Source organism: Sciurus vulgaris, assembly GCF_902686455.1.
Source record: "Sciurus vulgaris genome assembly, chromosome: 5".
Classification (NCBI taxonomy): Eukaryota; Metazoa; Chordata; class Mammalia; order Rodentia; family Sciuridae; genus Sciurus; species Sciurus vulgaris.
The window spans coordinates 53911586-53934019 of record NC_136465.1 but is presented as its reverse complement, the minus strand read 5'-3'; the positions used below and the strand labels follow the sequence as shown (position 1 = coordinate 53934019).

Here is a 22434-nt window from a genome sequence, read left to right as displayed (position 1 = left end):
CCTCCTCCCCGTGGCCGCCGCCTGGTCCTCAAGCCGCTCAGTCTCCGCGGGAGGAGGCCGCTCCCACCTCCGCAGGCGCTTCGGGGGCCTGAGCCAGGCACTAAGCGTGCAGCCCGGCCCGTGGCAGCCCGAGCTGAAGTATCGGGCAGCTGGGCCGCTCCCGGGCACTGCGGACTCCTCCACGGTGCAATTTCTGAAAGTTGGAAACCCCATAGAAGTGAACAATGGCTGATGCCACCACCAGCACATGAAAAATCTCATGGGACTGGAATCATGTCAAATTTTCCAGGAAAGAAGCACTCAGGAATCCAAGCAGCATAAAGGTCAACTCTGGTAATCTATATCACAGTCATGTGGAAGACCCAACCCATATGGCTCATTGTGGTGGCCTTGACAAAGATGGGAATCCATATGTAGCAAAATGCAATTAAATGCCTATTCCTCACCCTTCACAAAACTCAAAGTGGTTAAAGGATCTAGACTTTAGACCAGAGATCCTGTGCTTACTAGATGGAAAAGTAGGCCCAACTCTGTACATGTCAACTTAGGAACCGACTTCTTCATCAAGACTCTGAAAGTGCAAGAAGTAAAATCAAGAATCAATAAATGGGATGATATCAAACTAAAAAGTTGCTTCATAGCAAAGAAAACAAGAGCATGAAGAGAGAACCTAGAGAATGGGAAAAAATCTTTGCCACCTGCACCTCAGATAGATCATTAATCTCCAGAATATATAAAGATTTCAGGTCCCCCACCTTGATGTCTATACATATATCAAAACAGGGAGAAGTTCTATAAGAAAGAGAAAAAGAGAGTGGGGAAGAAAGGAAGAAAGAAAAAAAAGAAAGAAAGAAGAAAGGGAGAGAGAAAGATCATACACATAAGGACATGTGTATAAAAGAGGAAGGGGAATGTACTTCAGTTGATGAGGAAACAGGCAAACAAATCTCTCCCCAAAACTCCTAACCCTCCAAAGAGGATCCCACAGATACACAAGTGGATGAAGAAAGATTGTAAAATGCTGACTATTTATATGTTCAATTAACTAAAAGAAGATCTAAGAAATGAAATAAAAGGGCAAATTTAGGAAATGAAAGACCATTTCAATAAAGAAATAGATATATTTTAAAAATCCAATAAGTGCATATGAAATACCAATTAACTGCCCTGGAGTGCAGATACTCTTGTGTGTCTGCCCCAGTGCCAGCAATAATGGTACTTTTCTTTCTTGGGATCCAAGGCCCGAATGGTCCAGATATAATTTTATTTATGCCTATTTTGTTCTCTCTGGTTTAGGTTCTTCTGGAAGATTTTTGGTTTTGTTTGTTTTCTAAGTGAGCCCCAAGTGTACCAAATTTCTACCACTGCTAGTGCTTATGCCCGACACCCTGCAGGGTCCTTCACTGGTTGCACATGAGTGGAAACTCCAGAGATGGTTCTTCTGGGCTGGTGTTCCCAAGGACTGTGGTGAAGGCATTTATAGAAGCGGTTGGCTGCATTCCTCACCAGCTGCAGTGGGGGCTTTTCCTGTCAGACACACACATTCACACACACACACACACACACACACACACACACACACACCCCAACCCTGGTAACCACAGTGATTTTTTCCTGTAGGGGGCCATGAGGACTGTGGTTACTGTGGCAGATTCTTTCCTCACCAGGCACATGGGTAGAGCCTGTTTACAGCCCTGGAGGTTTTCCACACAGAGTGCACAGAGCCCTGCATCCTCTTTCCCTGCCCAGGTGACTTTTCCATGCCCAGAGCATTTGCCAATCCAGGGAAACTAATTAAGGATTTGCTTATACTAAATTGCTTCCCCTACTGACTCTGTGTCCGTTAAAATCAGCCTCCCTCCCCAATACACAAGTTTCCTCAGGTCATTTTTTTCTCTGTTTAATTTACATTTGCAATGTCTTTTTATCCACTGGCCATAGTGTTTCCTTTGTCTGTGCTGCCCCTCCCTTGTGCTGGTCCCTGGGATGCTGCTGAAACTGGAACTTCTCTAACTTATTATCCTTAACAGTCAGGTTTCTGACTTTGTGCAGTTCAGTATTTAGTTTTCATGACAGAGTCTGTAGATAGTCTTTGCTGCAGAAGGAAGGAAGGGCTGTTCAAACTCCCAGGTACGTGTGACCTACTAACTTTTGAAATTTGTTGTGGGTGTTCTCCCTGCAGTAGAAACCTCAGGTTATGGAATAATGCTAGACTTGCAGCTTGAACCTGTAGTGATTGAAAACAAGTATCCCTTCCCACCTCTTCTGGAGGTGACGAGATCAATTTTGTCAGTGGACTGTGTTATTAGCTATTTGAACACCACTGCTTACACTTAAGCTGTGTTTCTTCCTGGCTCAGCATCGCCCAGCCATTCCATTTTCCCTTAGGTTACCTGTGAGTTGAGAAACAACATGGATTTCCCTAAAAGCTACAGAGGCTGGGTGTCTCATTCCCCTGGTCTTCCTTTTTTTCTGTGACACCTAGGTATTTCTCTGTGTTGAAGTTGCCCTGCCTTCAGGTAGAAGGGGCAGGGGAACACCATCTAAGCAGAACTATTTCTGACCTATCAGTGCTGATTCTTATTTAGCTCTGTGGCACACACAGTAGACTTAGTCCTATTCCTGTGGTTGAGGGGTTTCACCAATGTGTTATTTTCTGTTAGTAGTTGCTAATTTATGAAATGGTAAAGGAGAGGGAAGATTGGAATCTTTTACTCAGTCATCTTGATGATGTCATTTCAAAAAGGTCTACACAGAATTTTAAAAGCAAGTGCCAAGCTCAAGGTGCCTGTTTCACTCAACATTCCCACCAACAATATATTTTATTAAAAAACAGTTTTTTGGAGGGTTTTCAAGATGGTGGACTAGAGGGTGACTGCATTTCATGTTGCTCCAGGACTCAGGATTCAAGAAGATGAGGTTTTGAGAGACTCAGAACGAACTCAAAGTCGCCGGGTGAGTCTCTCCCATTGGGGAGGTGCCCCGAATAGGGCGGTAGTCCCGGAATGTGAGAAACTTTGTGAAGTAGAGTTGCACAATGAGATCCCCTGCCCCAGAGTGGTGAGCTCAGACACCCAGAAGCATCGTAGAGGAGGCTGCTCAGCAAGATGCTCGGGTGCGGGTGAAAGCCCCGGGATATTAGGCGGCTTCTCAGAGGAGGAGCCACCCAGTGATTAACTTGGACTTGGAACGATTGCCCCAGGACCCCAGGTGGCTGCTTGGAGGAGGGGCCACACAGCCAGATGATTAGGCTCGGAGCACGGTCCCAGGACCGTAGGTGGCTTCTCGGAGAGGAGCCCACAGAGAGATGCATAGGGGCAGAGTGAAGGTTCCAGGACTGTGGGCAGCTTCTCTGAAGAGGGGCTCCCCAATGAGATGCTTAGGGGCAGGGTGAGGCTCCCAGGCCCGGAGGTAGGTCTGGCCCCTGAGAACATTGCAGAGGAGGGCTGCCCAGCCCAGGCAGTAGTTCTGAATTGAGGGGAAATTCTAGGAGGGGAGCTGACCAGCAAGACGTCCCCCTGAGGTGAGTCTTCCCTGCAGGGAAAGGCTTTCCCACAGAGCAGTAGAACCAGAGACACAGACTCAAACAAGCCTTGCCTCAGCCCACAGTCTAGTTCCCCTTTGGCTGTCCATGGGTCAACAAGCGGAGGTGCCTCTGCCCACCAGCAGGGAATATACCCCACCTGAAGGCCACTACCCTGGGAGGGGCAGCTTTCCTGTGAATTATTGCATTATGAAGATACTCCAAGACTTCAGGCTACTGAAAGTTAGGAGGAGATATGCTAGAAATCTTCAGGGACACTATACGTCAGTAGAGGAAATCTGCAATATCTCAGCAATCCACTGATAACTGAACAATATGAGAAAACGAGGGAAAAAAATGCCCCAAACAAATCTAAATGTTACATCAATAGAATCCAATGACAGCATGGCAAAAGAAATGACAGAAAGGAAGTTCAGAATGTACATAATTAAAATGATCAGGGAAGCAAACGATGAGATGAAAGAGCAAATAAAGGCATTGAATGATGTGATGAAAAAGCAAATGCAGGCATTGAATGATCACACCAATCTACAGTTAAAAGAACAAATACAGGAAGCAAAAGATCATTTCAATAAAGAGTTAGAGATACTGAAAAAAAAATCCTTGAAATGAAGGAAACAATAAACCAAATTAAAAACTCCATAGAAAGCATAACCAATAGGATAGAACACCTGGAAGACAGAACCTCAGAAATTGAAGACAAAATAGGTAATCTTGAAAACAAAGTTGACCAAACAGAGAAGATGGTAAGAAATCATGAACAGAATCTACAAGAATTATGAGATATCATTAAAAGGTCAAATTTAAGAATTATCAGGATTGAGGAAGGCACAGAGAAACAAACCAAAGGAATGAACAAAGTATTCAATGAAATAATATCAGAAAATTTCCCAAATCTGAAGAATGAAATGGAAAATCAAGTACGAGAGGTTTATAGGACTCCAAATACACAAAATTAAAACAGACCCACAACAAAGCGCATTATAATGAAAATACCTAACATACAAAATAAAGACAGAATTTTAAAGACTGTGAGAGAAAAGAAAGAAATTACATTCAGGGGGAAACCAATACAGATATCAGCAGATTTTTCAATCTAGACCCTAAAAGCTAGAAGGGCCTGGAACAACATTTTTCAAGCTCTGAAAGAAGATGGATGCCAACCAAGAATATTATACCCAGCAAAACTTACCTCCAGATTTGACGATGAAATAAAATCCTTCCATGATAAACAAAAGCTAAAAGAATTCGCAAAAAGAAAACAGGCAATACAGAACATTCTCGGCAAAATATTTCATGAGGGAGAGATGAAAAACAATGATGAAAATCATCAAAGGAAGGAACTATCCTAAAGAAATAGTCAAATAAAGGAGAATCAAGTTGGGTCAAAAAATAAAAATGACCAGGAATACAAATCATATCTCAATAATAACCCTGAAGGTTAATGGCCTGAACTCATCAATCAAAAGACATAGACTGGCAGATTGGATTAAATAGAAAGATCCAACAATATGCTGCCTGAAAGAGACTCACCTCACAGAAAGAGATACCCACAGACTAAAGGTAAAAGGATGGGAAAAAACATACCATGCACATGGACTCAGCATAAAAGCCAGAGTATTCATACTCAGATAATGTGGACATCAAGCCAAAGTAAGTCAGAAGGGATAAACAAGGACATTGCATACTGCTTAAGGGAAGCATAAATCAGCAAGGCATAACAATCATAAACATCTATGCCCCAAGTAGTGGCTCATCCATGTACGTCAAACAAATCCTTCTCAATACCAGAAATCAAACAGACCACAACATAATAATACCTGGTGATTTTAACATTCCTCTCTCACCACTGGACAGATCCTCCAAACAAAAATTGAGCAAAGAAACCATAGATCTCAATACACAATCAATAATTTAGACTTAATGAACATTTATAGAATATACCGTTCAACAAAGAGTGAATACACTTTCTTCTCAGCAGCACATGGATCCTTCTCTAAAATAGACCATGTTTTATGCCACAAAGCTAATGTTAGCAAGTACAAGAAGATAGAGATACTACCTTGTATTCTATCAGATCATAGTGGATTGGAATTAGACATAAATGACAAAATAAAAAACAGAAACTATTCTAACACCTGGAGATTAAATAATACACTATTGTATGATGAACAGATAACAGAAGACATTAGGAAGAAATTTAAAAAATCATTATAGGTAAGTGAGAACAAAGATACATCATATCAAAATCTCTGGGACACTATGAAAGCAGTACTTACAGGAAAATTTATTTCATGGATTGCATTCAATAAAAGCAGGAAAAATCAACAAATAAATGACCCAACACCACAGCTCAAAGCCCTAGTAAAAGAAGAACAGGGCAATACCAAAAGTAGTAGAAGACAGGAAATAGTTAAAATCAGAGCTGAAACCAACAAAATTGAGACAAAAGAAACAATCGAAAAAATTGAAAAAATAAATAGTTGGTTCTTTGAAAAAATAAACAAAGTTGATAAACCCTTAGCCATACTAACAAAGAGAAGGAGAGAGAAAACATAAATTGCTAAAATCCGAATGAACAAGGAAATATCATGAAAGACACGAGTGAAATACAAAATATAATTAGAAGCTATTTTGAAAATCTATACTCCAACAAAATAGAAAATCTCGAAGACATCAACAGCTTTCTAGAGACATATCAATTACCTAAACTGAACCAGGAAGACATACACAATTTAAGTAAATCAATTTCAAGAAATAAAATAGAAGAAGTCATCAAAAGCTCAAAAGCTTGCCAACAAAGAAAGTCCGGGACCAGATGGGTACTCAGCTGAGTTCTACAAAACCTTTAAAGAATAGCTCATTCCAATACTTTTCAGAGTATTCCATGAAATAGAAGAGGAGGGAACCCTCCCAAACTCATTCTATGAAGCCAATATCACCCTGATACCTAAACCAGACAGAAACACATCAAGGAAAGAAAATTTCAGACCAACATCCTTAATGAACATCGGTGCAAAAATTCTCAACAAAATTTTAGCAAATTGCATACAAAAACATATTAAAAAGATAGTGCACCATGATCAATTGGGTTTTATCCCAGGGATGCAAGGTTGGTTCAACATCCGGAAATCAATAAATGTCACTCACCATATCAACAGACTAAAAGTTAAGAATCACATGACTATTTCAATAGATGTAGAAAAAGCATTTGATAAAATACAGCATCCCTTCATGCTCAAAACACTAGAAAAAATTGGGGTAGTGGGAACATTCCTTAACATTGTAAAGGCCATCTACACTAAGCCCATGGTCAATATCATTCTAAATGGTGAAAAACTGGAAGCATTCCCCTTAAAAATTGGAACAAGGCAGGGATGCCCTCTTTCACCACTTCTATTCAGCATCGTTCTTGAAACTCTAGCCAGAGCAAATAGACAGTCCGAGGAAATTAAAGGGATACAAACAGGAAAAGAAGAACTCAAACTATCCCTGTTCGCTGATGACCTGATTATATATTTAGAGGAACCAGGAAATTCCACCAGAAAACTTTTAGAACTCATAAGTGAATTCAGTAAAGTAGTAGGATATAAGATCAATCAATACTCATAAATCCAATGCATTTTTATACATAAGTGATGAATCTTCAGGAAGGGAATTTAGAAAAACTACCCCATTCACAATAGTTTCGAAAAAAATAAAATACTTGGGAATCAGTCTAACAAAAGAGATGAAAGACCTCTACAAAGAGAACTACTGAACACTAAAGAAAGAAATTAAAAGAAAACCTTAGAAGATGGAAAGATCTCCCATGTTCTTGGATACGCAGAATTAATATCGTCCAAATGGCCATACTACCTAAAGTGCTATACAGATTCAATGCAATTCCCATTAAAATCCCAATGACGTACCTTACAGAAATAGAGCAAGCAATCATGAAATTCATCTGGAAGAATAAGAAACCCAGAATACCTAAAACAATCCTTAGCAGGAAGAGTGAAGCAGGGGGTATCACAATACCAGACCTTCAACTCTACTACAAAGCAATAGTAACAAAAACGGCATGGTATTGTTACTAAAATAGACAGGTAGAGCAATGGTACAGAATAGAGGACATGGACACAAACACAAATCAATAAAATGTTCTCATACTAGACAAAGGTGCCAAAAAACATGCAATGGAGAAATGATAGCCTCTTCAACAAATGGTGCTGGGAAAACTGGAAATTCATATGCAACAGAATGAAATAAACCCCTATATCTCACCCTGCCCAAAAATCAACTCACAAAGGATCAAGGACCTTGGAAGAAGACCAGAGACCCTTCATCTTATAGAAGAAAAAGTAGGTCCAAATTTTCAAAATGTCAGCTTAGGATCAGAGTTCCTCAACAGGACTCCCATAGCACAAGAAATAAAAGCAAGAATCAACAAGTGGGATAGATTCAAACTAAAAAGCTTATGTCAGCAACGGAAACTATCAGCAACATGAAGAGAGAGGCTACAGATTGGGAAAAGATCTTTGCCACTCATACTTCAGATAGAGCACTAATTTCCAGAATCTATAAAGAACTAAAAAAAACTCTACACCAAGAATACAAATAACCCAATCAACAAATGGGTTAAGGATATGAACAGACACTTCACAGAAGAAGATCTACAAGCAATGAACAGATATATGAAAAAATGTTCAACATTTCTAGTAATAAGAGAAATGCAAATCAAAAGTACCCTAAGATTCCATCTCATCCCAATTAGAATGGCGATTATCAAGAACACAAGCAACAACAGGTGTTGGTGAGAATGTGTGGAAAAAGGTACACTCATACATTGCTGGTGGGGCTGCAAATTAGTGCAGCCACTCTAGAAAGCAGTGTGGAGATTCCTTAGAAAAATTGGAATGGAACCACCATTTGAACCAGTTATTCCACTCCTTGGCCTATACCCAAAGGACTTAAAGTCAGCATACTACAGAGATACAGCCACATCAATGTTCATAGCTGCTCAATTCACAATAGCCAGATTGTGGAACCAACTTAGATGCCCTTCAATTGATGGAATGGATAAAGAAACTGTGGTATATATATGTAGAATGGAATATTACTCAGCCATAAAGAATACTAAAATTATGGCATTTGCAGGCAAATGGATGAAATTGGAGAATATCATGCTAAGTGCAATAAGCCAATCTCAAAAAAACCAAAGGACGAATGATGTCGCTGATAAGTGGATGATGACACATAGTTGGGGGTGAGAGGGATGTAAGAATGGAGGAAGAAGGGACTGTATAGAGGGAAAAGAGGGGTGGTGGAAGAAAAAAAATAACAGAATGAATCAAACACTATTATCCTCTGTAAATGTATGATTACACAAATGGTATGCCTTTACTTCATGTACAAACAGAAAAACAGTATGTATCCCATTTGTGTACAATTAAAATAAATTTAAAAACCAGTATTTTTTTTGTTTCACCAACATTGAATTGTACTTTTTAACATTTTATGTATCATATAAGGTATATGTTAATATATAATTTTAAGTTCAATTCCCCAACAGATAATGATGTAGAATATCCCTAATATGTTTATTTGACATCTGTACATCCTTTCTAATGAAAAGTTTGTTCATATTTTTTGCCCATTTCCTAATTGGATCACTTGTATTTTTTAATATTGAATTTTTAGAGAATTTATGTTTTCTAGATAGATGTAGTTCCTTTGATACATGATTTGCACAGGTTTTGCAAATTTTGTGATTTTTTTTTCTCAGACCAAGCGTTTTCCATTTTCATTTTGAGGAGGTTTATATATTTTCTTTTTCTTCTTGGGTCAAGTTTTTGTTGTCAATTCTATGAATTCTATGTTAGTTCTAGTTTCTGTAAATTTTCTATTATGGTATTTTTAAAAAGGTGTGCATTTTGATTTTGATGATGTTTTAATTAATTTTTATAGAATGGGGAAATTTTAAGCTAACATTAAATATTTTATATATTTAATTTAGATTTTATATATTTATATATTTATTTTAAATATTTGAATTTCCAATTAGTTAAATAAAATATTTTTTAAAAAGTTATTCTCCATCCAATCAGTTGTTTTTGCATCTTTGTCAAAAATTAAGTGGATATACTCCTATTAGTTCCACTGTTTTGATTATTGTAGCACTGTAGTAACTTTTAATACTGGAAAAAATTATTCCTTTTTTTCTAAATTTTGTCTATTTAGACTCTCACTTTTACATACATACTTTAGAATGAACTTATTCTTGTTTATAAAATATCACCCTGTGATTTTTATACAAATGATATTAAATATGTACATATATGTACATCTATTTTGGAATTGCTTTCATTTTTACTATTATTGAATCTTCCCATCTGTGAAGAAAACATATGTAGCCATTTATTTGGATCTTCTTCGGTTTCCTGCTTCAGAATGTTTTAATTTTCATGAGTCACTATATATATTTTGACATTTGACTTTTTATTTCATTTTCTTCAGAGAAATTGTAAATAATTCTATGCTTTCTGTTTTGGTTTCCATTTGTTCATTGTTAATACACATATATACAATTGACTTTTGTGTTGTATTCAACAACAGAATTGAATTCATTTTTAGTACTGATTGTTTTTGTAAATTCCTTGAGATTTCCATGTAGACAATCATGTCATCTTCAAATTCAGATAGTTTCATTTATTCATTCCAACATGTGTCACTTTTATTTCTTTGACTTATTGTCCTTTTTATAATATCTAGTTTTATGTTAAATATGAGTTGTGACAATAAAAATCATATCCTTATCACTAATTTTCTAGAGGGAAATAAATCCTTCACCATTGAGTATGACTTGAGATAATTGTTGTAAATAATTTTGTGAGTTTAAAGAAATTCTGTCCAACCTAGCAACTAAGATTTTTCTTTTTGTTATTAATAGTATTGATTATTGTATGTACTTTTAGTTTGGACTGATAAAATTATATGATTTTGCTTTTTTGATTGAATATTAAATGAATCCTCTCTTTTCATTATCCATTATTTTATTTTTATTATTATTTTATTATTATTATTACATTTATGTTTACGTTCTTGAGAAATATTTATTTTTGTCTTCCTTATACTGTCTTTATTTCATTTGCATGAGGTAATACTGGCCTACAACATGTGTTGGAAGTGTTGATTCTGCTAATATATTCTACAAAAGATAACTCAAAATTGGCATTATTTCTCCTTTAAGTGCTTGGCAACAGTTTCCAGTGTATTGTTATGATCCTGGAAGTTTTGTCTTTAGTTTTTGAAATACATATATATTTTCTTAGTGGACAAGTAGCCATTCATATAATCTATATCATATAAGGTGAGTTGAAGTAGATTGTACTGTCCATGGAATTGATGCACCTTATATTTTCTTCTATTGCTGAGAAAACTACAATTATAATTATGGACTTATATATTTCTACAAATTATTCTATCAGTTTGTATTTTATTTAAATGTGCATGCACACACACAAATATATATACATATATATACATACATATATACACATATATATTTATAACATTTAGAAGATGTATTTTTCTAATTCATATTGTCAAAATTAGAATAATTTCACTATATAAATGATATGGACATTTTGCCTATTTTAATATCATAAATTAGTTTTCAAAATTAGTCCATAAGTGTGTCATTAAATTTTCATAAAATTAGTTTTGAAACAGGTTATAGTGTTCTTTTTTAGTTTTTGGTAAATGGTTGTTTTTTCATAAATATATACAGTTGTTTAAATTTTGGGGGTAAAAAGCAATGTTAAATTATACAATGTGAAATAATCTAATCAATCTAATTAATTTATTCATCACATCAAATGCTTATGATGAATATTCCTATCTAATAGAAACTTTGCATCATGGACTGGCATTTTCCATTTTCTCCCCATTCCTCTGCTTTTAGTAATGGCCATTCTACTTTTTACTTCTGTTCAGGCATTCAATTGTTTTAATTCCCCATACAAGTGGGAAAGTGTAGTATTCGTCTTTCCATACCTGAGTTATTTCACTTAATGTGTCCTCTGGGTTTATTCATGCTATCACCAATGACAGAAATTTCTTCTTTTTTTAAGACTGAATAGTATTTTTCTGTGTAGGTATATACCATCTTTTCTTTAGTCATTCATCCTTTGATAGACCTTGTTGTAGTCAGCTTTTTTATTGCTATGGCCAGAAGACCTGGAAAAAAAAATTTAGAGGAGGAAAAGTTTATTTGACCCTGTTTCAGAGGTCTCAGTCCATAGATGACCAACTCCATTGCTCTCTGCTGGAGATGAGGGAGAACACCAGGGAAGAAGGGTACATTGAAGGAAAGCAATTAGGGACATACCAATCAAGAAGCAAAGAGAGACTACTTCACTTACCAAAGAGAAAATATATAGCTCTAAGGCACACCCTCAATGATCCATTTTAACCACACACTTCCTGACTATGATTATTACCCAGTTAATATGTATCAGCAGATTAAAGTGCTGATTAGGTTAAAGCTCTCATAACTCAATCATTTCACTGCTAAATATTCTTGCATTGTCTCACACATAAGCTTTTGGGGACCACCTCACATCCAAACCACAAATGACCCTTAGATTGATTCCACAGTTGGACTATTATAAAAATGCTGCAATGAACATGGGAGTTCTGATATCTTTTCAACATATAAATTTCCATCCCTGTGCTTATAATAGGATGATTGGATTACATGGTGATTTTATTTTTTAATTTGTTTCAAGGTGCTTCCATACTGTTTTTCAAAATGGCTGTGCAAATTTATATTCCCACCAATAATGTAGAGAGTTCTTTTTTCTTCACTTCCAGAACCTAGTACATGGTAGGCAGATTCTATACCACTGATCTATACCTCCAGCCCTCACTGAGGTTCTGAATTTCATTTTCCTCATGATAGGTAATATTGAGCATTTTTCAAGTATCCATTGGCCACTTAAATTTCTTCTTTTGAGAAATATTTATATAGTTCTGTTGCCTGTTTTTTAATTGATTTGGGTTTTGCTCTTTTTTTTTCTATTGAGTTTTTCATGTTTCTTACCTATTCTGGGTATTAATACCTTTCCAAATGTATAGTTTGCAAGTATTTTCTCCCATTTTGTGGTCTTCCCTTCATCCACTGATGGTACAGAGCCTTTGGTCATTTTTTAATTTGGTTGTTTTCTTTCTATTTAGTTAAATTTCTTATATATTTTGGATATTAATACCTTATCAGGTTAAAGAGTTTCAAATATTTTTTCCCAATCTATAGACTGCCTCTTCACTCTGGTAATTGTTTCCTTTGCTGTGTAGAAGCCTTTTAGTATCATATAATCCTTTTTGTCTATTTTTCCTTTTGTTACATGAGTTTTTATGGACAAATACAGGATATCATTGCCTAGTCCAATGTTATGTAATTCTTCTGTGCTTTCCTCTACTATTTTTAGATTTAGTTTTAGTTCTTAAGTTTTAAGTCTTTAATGTATTTTCAGTTGATTTTTGAATAGGATTTTAAGATAAAGGCATAATTTTATTCTTTTGCCTGTGAATATCAGTTTTAAAGCCAGAACACTAGTTTTAAATAATGTTATCTGATCTAAGTAACAGTGCATAGAGAAAACAATAAAATTACAATACATTATATCACATAAACAAAGGTTAAATATACATAAAAGGCTAAAATAAAGATTTCAATAATCTTAGATATTGTTGAAATTTTATATTGTCATTGATATATATATGAAGTGGAAAAGAACCGAAGTAACGCCATTTTGTTCTGACCTGACTCCATTCTATGCTTGCTTAGAATGTATTCTTTTCAGCCTCCTGACAGCTGTATCTATGTTGACAGTACAGGAGGACTTTCCTGCATCCCGGACTATGGCCCTGATGTATAAAAGAAAGATTCTGAAATGTATAATCAAAACAGTTCTGTCATTAATCAAAATATCTGCCTGACCAGTGTCTTTCTGACCTACATGTGCCTCAATTATTCTTGTGAGTTTTGTGGGTTTTGCCTTTATAAACTCTGTACTTCCAAATTTCAGGTGCTGGGAGTTCTCTGAGGTATTAGCCTGCTCCCAGAGGCCACTTACCTGGCACACTCATTAAAGAACCCTTTTGCCCTTTCAGTTTAGCTCAGTATGAATGGTGGTTTGTAATCCTTGTGCACTTTGTATCATATACAGAAGCATATTTAGTTGACATATACGGAAAACCACTGCTTCTTTGCCCGGCTGCTCCAAGTGGCTCCGCGGCCACTTCTCTTACGGCCCGACCAACCAGACGAAAGACACGGACACTTCAGAGGTTCATGAAGGAGCTTCCCCTTTATTCAAATAACACCCTCAATATATAAGCAGTCTCATGCATAAGCAATTGTAACCAGATATGTCCATCTAATCCTGTTAAAGGTCAAGGGATCACTCAGTCAAGCATACATGTAAAGTATATCTGTCCACGCGCTAGGCGGCTGAACTGATTATCATGCAGCCAATTGTAAACGCTTCCTGCCGTTCTCCAAGCATAATCAGGACCCCGTTTGCTCTCTGCCAGTGGCCATCTTTAGATGAACTGGGCATAACCCTGGGCCCCAGGTTTCGGCTGGCCACAGACATAAACATAAAATGATGGTTGGGGCATAGTACAGAAGATTGGAAAGCATTCTTAAATTTAAATTGACTTATTTAAAACTGTATTATTTGAATTCCATATTTACAAATTTAAATTGATAGTATACTTTGATCAAGATTTTTTGAAAGAGTTAAAAGTTATCTCTTTTTCAACTGAAAGGACAGCCTTGCTTATTAAACAATGACACACTATTCCTAAAAAAATCCAAAATGGCCTTTTTATCAGTTTCTACATTTTACTACCACTCATTTTAGCTACTATTATTATTCTCAAAAAAAAAAAAGGAATATTGACACAGAACAGAAAATTTAAGTGAAAAGTAACTAAATTTATTAATTTTTATATTTACAAATATGAATTCCAATATAATTAAGAATATTAGAAGTAAGGATTCCTGGATAGATTCAGTTTATGTTTAGAAATATTGAGTGACAGTTCCCAATATATTTCAGCATTTTCCAGATTTCATACAGTTGGATATCCTTCATGTCCCTATAGGCTAAAAACATTTGAAGCTATACAGTAAATCTTCAGTAGCCTTTTAGGAAAAAAAGTCATGTTGGCTATAATTGTTTTAGGAGATTCTGTCTGTCTTCCTAAGCAACTTCATTTTCCTCACATTGACAGTTAAGTTGTGCCAAGAGGATCAACAGAGACAGTCAGGGAAGCAAATTTTGTGAATAGAATATGTAGAGGTAAGAAAATAGGAGACAGCACAGAATGAAGAGAAAAGATAGGATACTTTGTATTTTGCACATGGTTAATAGTGGTCATGTGTTTGTAAAATTATCATTAAGATGCATGCATATATTTTTTTTTTTTTTACTTTAAAACATTTATTACAAGATTAGTTGGGGTTATAAACTAGAAAAAAAATCACTTTGAATAAATCAGAAGCAATAACCTTATTTTATACCAGTTCTTCCTACAACAGCTTATATTCATTTTATAAAACAGTCAAAATCTTTTTGAAACTATTACTTCCTTCAGGAGATTTCTCTTTGATGTCATTAACTTTGGCCTCTTTTTTTTATCTTCAATCTTTTTTTTTTTTTTTTATTTTATTGTAAGCAAATGGGATACATGTTGCCTCTCTGTTTGTACATGGCGCAAAGGCATACCATTTGTGTAATCATAAATCCACATACAGTAATGTTGTTTGATTCATTCTGTTATTTTTCCCCTTCCCCCCACCCCTTCCACCCCTCTTTACCCTCTATACAGTACTTTCTTCCTCCATACTTGCCCCCCTCCCTAACCCTAACTCTAACCCTAACATTAACCCTTCCCTCCCCCCCTTCATATATTTTTTCTTAATTGTAACAATTACAAGTATTATTAGCTCAGTGGATAATTAGGTAAATGAGAATTCAGAATAATAAGTAGGTCTTCTTGCTCCATGGTAAAGGAAAATAAATTAATAATTACAAGGTCGAAGGATCTTGGCTGTATAAATATTATAAATATCATAAACTGTTACTAAATGTAGCTTGGAAGAAAGACTGAGGTCTCATTAAGTGTCTCAGTTAAAGTGAATTTATAGTCAAAATATTCAGTTATTTTCATATTTACTTGACAGAAATAATAAGTTGATAATTTAAAGATGTGTATGTATTTTTTCTTTTTATATTGGAGAAGGCTTATCATAGATATTTTAATGTTTCATCCCATCTTGATGTAGACAATATAGAGGAAACTAATGAATGGATTTTTAGTTTTAAATTCTAAAAGTAAGCTTAACTAAATTTTTTGAAAATTAGACTAAAATTAGGGGAAAAAAAACCCCACAAGCAGTAGAATATATGCTTTCTCTATGGGATATGATAAGCAAGGTAAGCAAGGCATAGATATTTGTACATATTAACTGATTAACAGAAATGTAGTTTTTATACTATGCTTAATTTTGTTATTGTTGTTGTTGCTATTTAAGATTACAGTGATTCCTTCCTCTGAAAGTAATGCTATCTCCATTATCCAGATATCAGAAGACAGCAATACTAGTAGCAACCATCACAGAATTAAATAAATCAACTTATTCACATGATATAATTCATAATTTATCTGTTTATTTTTAACAATGCTTGACTATGAGGAAATTATTATTTTTTTTTATTTCACTATCCTGACACCAGTTTGTGAATATCATATGACAGAACAAACCTAAGATAAATCATTTGATATTAATTTTGTTTTATGTTGATTGAGAAATAGATAATATTAACTAATACTAACCAGAGATTCATTAAGCAATATTTTTAATAGTAAGACTGACTTCAAAGAGATAACAAATATTTTCTTAAAGTGTTTATCCACAGTCAAACCTCCTGCTTCCTCATTTGAGGTCCTAATTGTAAAGAGACTGTGTCCCCTACATTCATATTTCTTCCTAGACTCCATGAGTATTAGCCTTATTTCAGAATTGAAGAAACAAAACTAAAGATGTTAGATAATGGCTATGTGTACATATTTTCAATAAGTTTGGGAGTTGGAGTTTAATTTAATGCATCAGATTCTTGAGTTTAAACTTCCCATATTGCCATAATCCTGGCACATGTAGCATGGTGTATGATGTTGTGAGGAAAGGCATTTGCCTTGATTTAGCTCTATTTGATGTCAGGCAAAATGCTTAACACTCTCCCTCCAAGGCAGAAAGATGGTTGGGGTTACATACATGGTTATTGATTTTGTTCAAGAATCTAATTGATATCTGAAAAAAATAGAGATATTTGATATGTTAGTCCTGCCACTGAGACTAAATAGAATGTTCAAAAATACACTGAAGTATGAGATCAAGAGCTTATCTAATTCTCATCTGACATTCCCTTGTATTTTAATTTAGCTAATAGATTTATGGGCCTGTTTCCTTAAAATAAAATATTTATATATAAATAAAACTTTTCTAATTCCTAATGTCAATGTAAAATCATTTTTCCTTCACTATCCAACTGGGTGTGTTTCCTGAGCGCCCACTACAACCACCCAAATTCTCCCACTCATTTTCTCCCAGAACAATATTAATCTTGTTATTTCCCTGATTTTTACTAACTCATAAGTTTTTAAATCATAATATGTTCAAACTCCTTTTCCTTTTTTTCTTTCTGTTCTATGTTTTTCTTTTCTTTTTCTTTCTCTTTTTCGTAGGTTCCTCCTGCCAATAGTACTTTATACTTGCTTTGAAGTCATGCTTCAAGAATTTGAGATAAAAAAAATTAAAAAAAAAGAATTTGAGATAATGGATTAGGCTATTAGCCCATAAATAGGAAACAAAAGTATTAGAGCAGTAAGATTAACTGGGAGAGTTGGTGTTGAGAGAAGAACTGGATAGCAATTTTAAATATGATTGTCTGAGTAGGTCCAACTGAGCAAATAGCCAGTAATTTGAAGGAAGTGTAAATATTTGCTTCATCTTGGTATTTGAAGAGTCATTTGACTTCACAAGGATAATTCACATATGGCTTTTATCTAAACTCAGATGATACAGTATAGAAAGAAAGAGTGTAGTCAAGCAGTGTAGGTCAGAGAGACATAAGGTCCCACATTCCTTATTTTAAGTTTTAAACAGTTCATTAAAAAATCCTGGGGCTGGGGTTGTGACTCACTGATAGAGTGCTTGCCTAGCATGTGTGAGGCACTGGGCTCAATACTCAGCACCACATATAAATAAATGAATAAAATAAAGGTCCATCAACAACCCAAAAAATATATTTAAAAAAATCCCAAATCTCACAGCCCTGATTTTGGCCAGTCTTACCCTTATCTAGTCAAAAGCATGCTTATAGACTATCCAAGAGATTAAAGATGGAGGTTCCCAATTCTACCTGAAAATCAATGCTACCTTATTCATGTACATATTTAGGCAATAGCTTTCAAAATACATGAATAATCTTATGCAAAAATAAGTCAGTAATGTTAACGAATGGCAAGATATTAGTTTATCTGGAACAGACTTAGCAACAGGGCTGCAATTATGATTAGGTCATAGAAGTAGAACTCATGTAGGTTGCTGGAGATGTTGGAGGATATCACTCTTTTATTCTGAGTGAGAGAAAATCTATAGATAGGTCAATTCCAATTATTTGCATGCATATTAGAAGGCTGGTTTGTTGTAAATAAATGGGATCATGGGGCTGGGATGTAGCTTGGTGGCAGAGTGCTTACCTAGCAAGTGTGAGGCCCTGGGTTCAACCACCAGCACTGAAACAAACAAATAAAAATCAGTACCATGGAAAGTGTAGACAGAAACCAGTAGTAGAGAAGTGATTGCATAATGCAGGGGAGAACAGATGGTACTTCAGATCAGGGCTGGTTAGGATGGTCTTAAAGACAAATTTTGTTATGGCATAAATCTTTCAAATTCACAAGCCAAAATAAATCTATGACTGAAAACATGCAAACTTGTGTCTGTGGATTTTTCTACCTACCATGATTCTTTAGTAGGAATTACACAGATTTGCCTTTATTTTTAGAAGTATGCTGCATTCTAAACTGAAAATATTCCATTAACCACTGCTCCTGTCCACCCTAAGAAGATCATGACCATGCTAACTGCTCCCATCTCAAGAAAGGACATCACAGCCTGCACCTATCCAATTGCTCTTGATTCTCCTCTCCACCCATTACAGGCTTTGGGATATTGAGAGGGCATCCTGATGGGTAAGACTAGCCCCAGTAGTCTAAAATGTCACTAACATACTTTCTCTTTTAAAGCAATTTCTCAGACTGAGCGTCGTCATAGATACCTGTTCTGTGTCCAGGTGATGTTTCCATGGCCCCATGTAAACTGTGATGGAAGATTTTATTTTATTTATTTATTTTATCCTTTTGGAAACCCAAACTTGCTGCTCTGTCTTCACTGAAGTGGAACTTCTCTAGGTAAGATTCTCCTGCTTCAGTTCTCCCTCTCTCCCTACCCTCTTGCAGAGATGGATGCACTTCCTCTGTATCCCCCAAAGCATTAAGGGAACCATTTCCCCATCTGGAATCTGACTGGGACCTACAGAATCTTCATCAAAAAGCAAAGATGCTCCTGGATGAGGGCTGGAAAAAGCTCATCACAGAGGCCCACAGTTTCCTTTTCCAAATGCTCATCAGCTGACCAAATGAAAACCAAAATGTGGTATATCTATAAAATGAAAATTTATTCTTCCATATAAAGGAATGAACCACCTATAATGTTACAGCAAGTGAATAAAGTCAATCACAAAGACCATGAATCATTGTATATAAGGTGGAGAACAGTTTACTTGATGTTTAGGGTTTACAGTATGGGTTGAGAATGAAGAAATGGTAGAGGGGTGATGGCTTCAGGGTATTGAACTTTTTGAGGTGATGAAATTAGCCTAACATTAATTGTATTAATAGTTAACAAACATCTGTGAATATAAAATCATTCAATCGTATGCTTTTATGTATGAATTGTGTCATGCATGCATCATATCTCAATAAAACTGTTTAAAATCACACATAGGGTTGATTCCAAGGCATTTCCTTATTTCTCATTGCCATTAATTTTTCAGGGCCATTCTGATAACTGGTCTGCATTATCTTTCTAAGTATTATATTAATTATAAAGATATTTATGAAGATAATTTCTGAGCTATCAATTTTATAAATATATCAGTGCTTAGCAGATTCAAGTTTTAGTTTCAAAGATTACTTTGGTAACTGTGGATACAATTCGTTTTACAATATGGAGCACTGGATGAAAAAAGGTTGGCATTAGAAATGGGCAAAGGTGACCTGAGTTTTGGACCTCTGCAGTTTGGACTTTGTGGGGAAGTTCAAGGAGGCATTTGCATACTTTTCTTCCACAGTGGCGTCACTTCTCCAGGCTCCCTCTGCCTGGCTGCCCTTCTCGACAGGTTCTCAGTGTGGAAGAGTGACCATTATGAAACACTTCGGTTGTATTTTAAAGATTTCCTTTCCCTTTCCTCTACCATAATCGAGTATTATAAGAAAGGTACACAGCTGCAGAAAAGTGCTCTTTGCCTTATGAAGATCAAATTCCATTTCTTTCATTTTTCTTATTTGTCAAGATAATAAGTCACTAAGTCAACAGCATGTTGGAGATCGCTAGTAATAATAATAGACCTTTGCTCATCCTCCTCCATAGTAAATAAAATCTATCAGAAAACTGATGTGGTGAAAGGAAATGTCCAAGAAAAGAGAAGCATGCTTTTGTCCCCCTTTATCCCTACTGAGGAATTTAAACAATTTAAATCTGTCTACAGCAAAAGAGTTGCTCACAAATATGTATTCTTTTGTTTCCTCCCCTTGCCCTATGGAAGCCACGGAACCTCCCAGAAACCACAGTCCTCACCCCCAAAGGCCCTGACAGCAAACTGTCCTCCCAAGATGCCCCGAGCCAGGGCCCAGGGCTTGCCCGCGAGCGTCGCGTCTGCCCAACGGTCTTCTTCCGCGGCTGTGCCTTCCTGCTCTGATCAGCCATGTTCCTTCTCTTTGCACTCCTTGCTGAGTTTGGAATGCTGCTGGCCAGCCATGGTAAGTCATATCATGCCTGCTTCCCTGTTCTTCTCCTTTTGTTCAGAGAAATGCCTGATTCCTCCTGGGGAACAATTTCCCACAGCTCTGATAGCAGCCACCCCCACCGCTGTGTGGATTTCTTGCTGGTGCTTTCTCCATATTACCCCAACCCACCCCCAACCAGGCCAGGTGAACCCAGGACCTTAGCCCTGACTCAGCAGCAGACACTAGCTAGTCTTCCAGGATCATCACACCTTCCAGGATGGAAAATAAAGGCTGGATGTACATTGCCCTCAATTGAGTCCTCAAAGTCCTGAGTGTAACAGGCCTCAACGTGATTCTGAAAAGGAATACGATGATCCTGTAGAACTGCGTTATCTAATCGTATCTCAGCCATTTCCAATAGAACTGCGGTATCTCAGCCATTTCAAAAGTGTCCTCGAAAATCCTTTGCAAGCTCATCACGAAGGAGGGTGGGGACATAGAATTAGTCGTTTTAGGCCTCACCATGTGCTCGGGTTGAAAACACTTACTTGACTGAGATCATTTCTGATGAAAGGAAAACAATAAAATACAACAAAAAAGCATGTTCTCGCTGCAGATTCTGAAGGATTATTCCTGCACCTCACAGTGCCACAAAAGATAAGGTCAAATGAGAGTGAAGTTTCAGAGGGGAGGGTAAGTGATCAAAAATATTTGTTTTATGTTTAACATTTTAAGGTTATTTTTGTTTACATTTGTAGCGAGTCAGATCTTATGAACTTGTAGTCACCTGCAAAGGACGGTATTTTCTGTCTGTGCTATATTGTTTTAATCCTCCTGTTCCTACTCCACTATTAACTCCCTCACCACTTTCCTTCACCTTTCCATCTCTTCTTACTAAGTTGCTCATAATTTTCAAGAAGTATTGAACACTTTTCAGCAATCATCCTGGTAGAAAAAAATCTGTATGAAACAAATCAATGAGAAATATGATTATAAATTATCAGATTAATAAAATTTTTTAAGGGTCACTAAATGCTAGAGAAATTGGTCTTGAGTAAAATTTAGACATGCAAAATCAAATGCCCCAGAATCAGAATTAGCAAAAGTAATGCGCCAAGAAAGGAGGAAAAAGGAAAATCAATGCCAAGTTTGTCTCATTATGATAAAGACTACAGTATATAATTATAGTTATATATAATTATATAAAATACTCACTGGTAAAAGAAATTGGAAAAGTGGTTTCCTTCTAGAAAAACAAGCAAACAACAAGAACCAGAAGAACAACAAAAAATGATTAAATTGGATTAGTATGTTTTGTATTACAAACTGGAAGTTGCCACAAACACTATAGGAGGTTAGATTTCCATGTGGTTAGAATTGTGTGGGTAATACACATTAACACTCTGAAAATGTTTTCAAATTAAAAGAGTATAATCCAAAATAAGAGTAAGAAAAAAATTAAAATTCCATCAACTATTTTAGCATACAATATTTGATCTTACTATGATTATCACCTACTGAATAATTATAATAAAAATAAATAAAATATATATTTAGTTACATTTGAGAATCACAATAAATAATGCCCTTAAATTTATACAATATTTTCAAATATCAATCTTATTAATCCTTATAATTACTTCCAGAGTCGATGTATAAATATATAAGTGTAGGTATATATGTGTTGGTATATGTATGATATATATATGTTATGTATATAAATATATATATACTACATATATACATATAGATAAACATATATACAT

General features: G+C 35.8%; 1 protein-coding gene across 1 annotated transcript in view; it reads left to right on the top strand.

Moving 5' to 3' along the window:
* Positions 1–20646: 20646 nt before the first annotated feature.
* Positions 20647–22434, top strand: part of LOC306662459 (disintegrin and metalloproteinase domain-containing protein 18-like) — a gene marked incomplete at both ends in the record, with an annotated part of 161443 nt that continues 159655 nt past the window's right edge. The window contains 2 exons of the mRNA XM_079142167.1: positions 20647–20701; positions 21285–21361. Of these exons, the coding sequence (XP_078998293.1) occupies positions 20647–20701; positions 21285–21361 (132 nt within the window). The remainder of the gene's footprint in view (positions 20702–21284; positions 21362–22434) is intronic.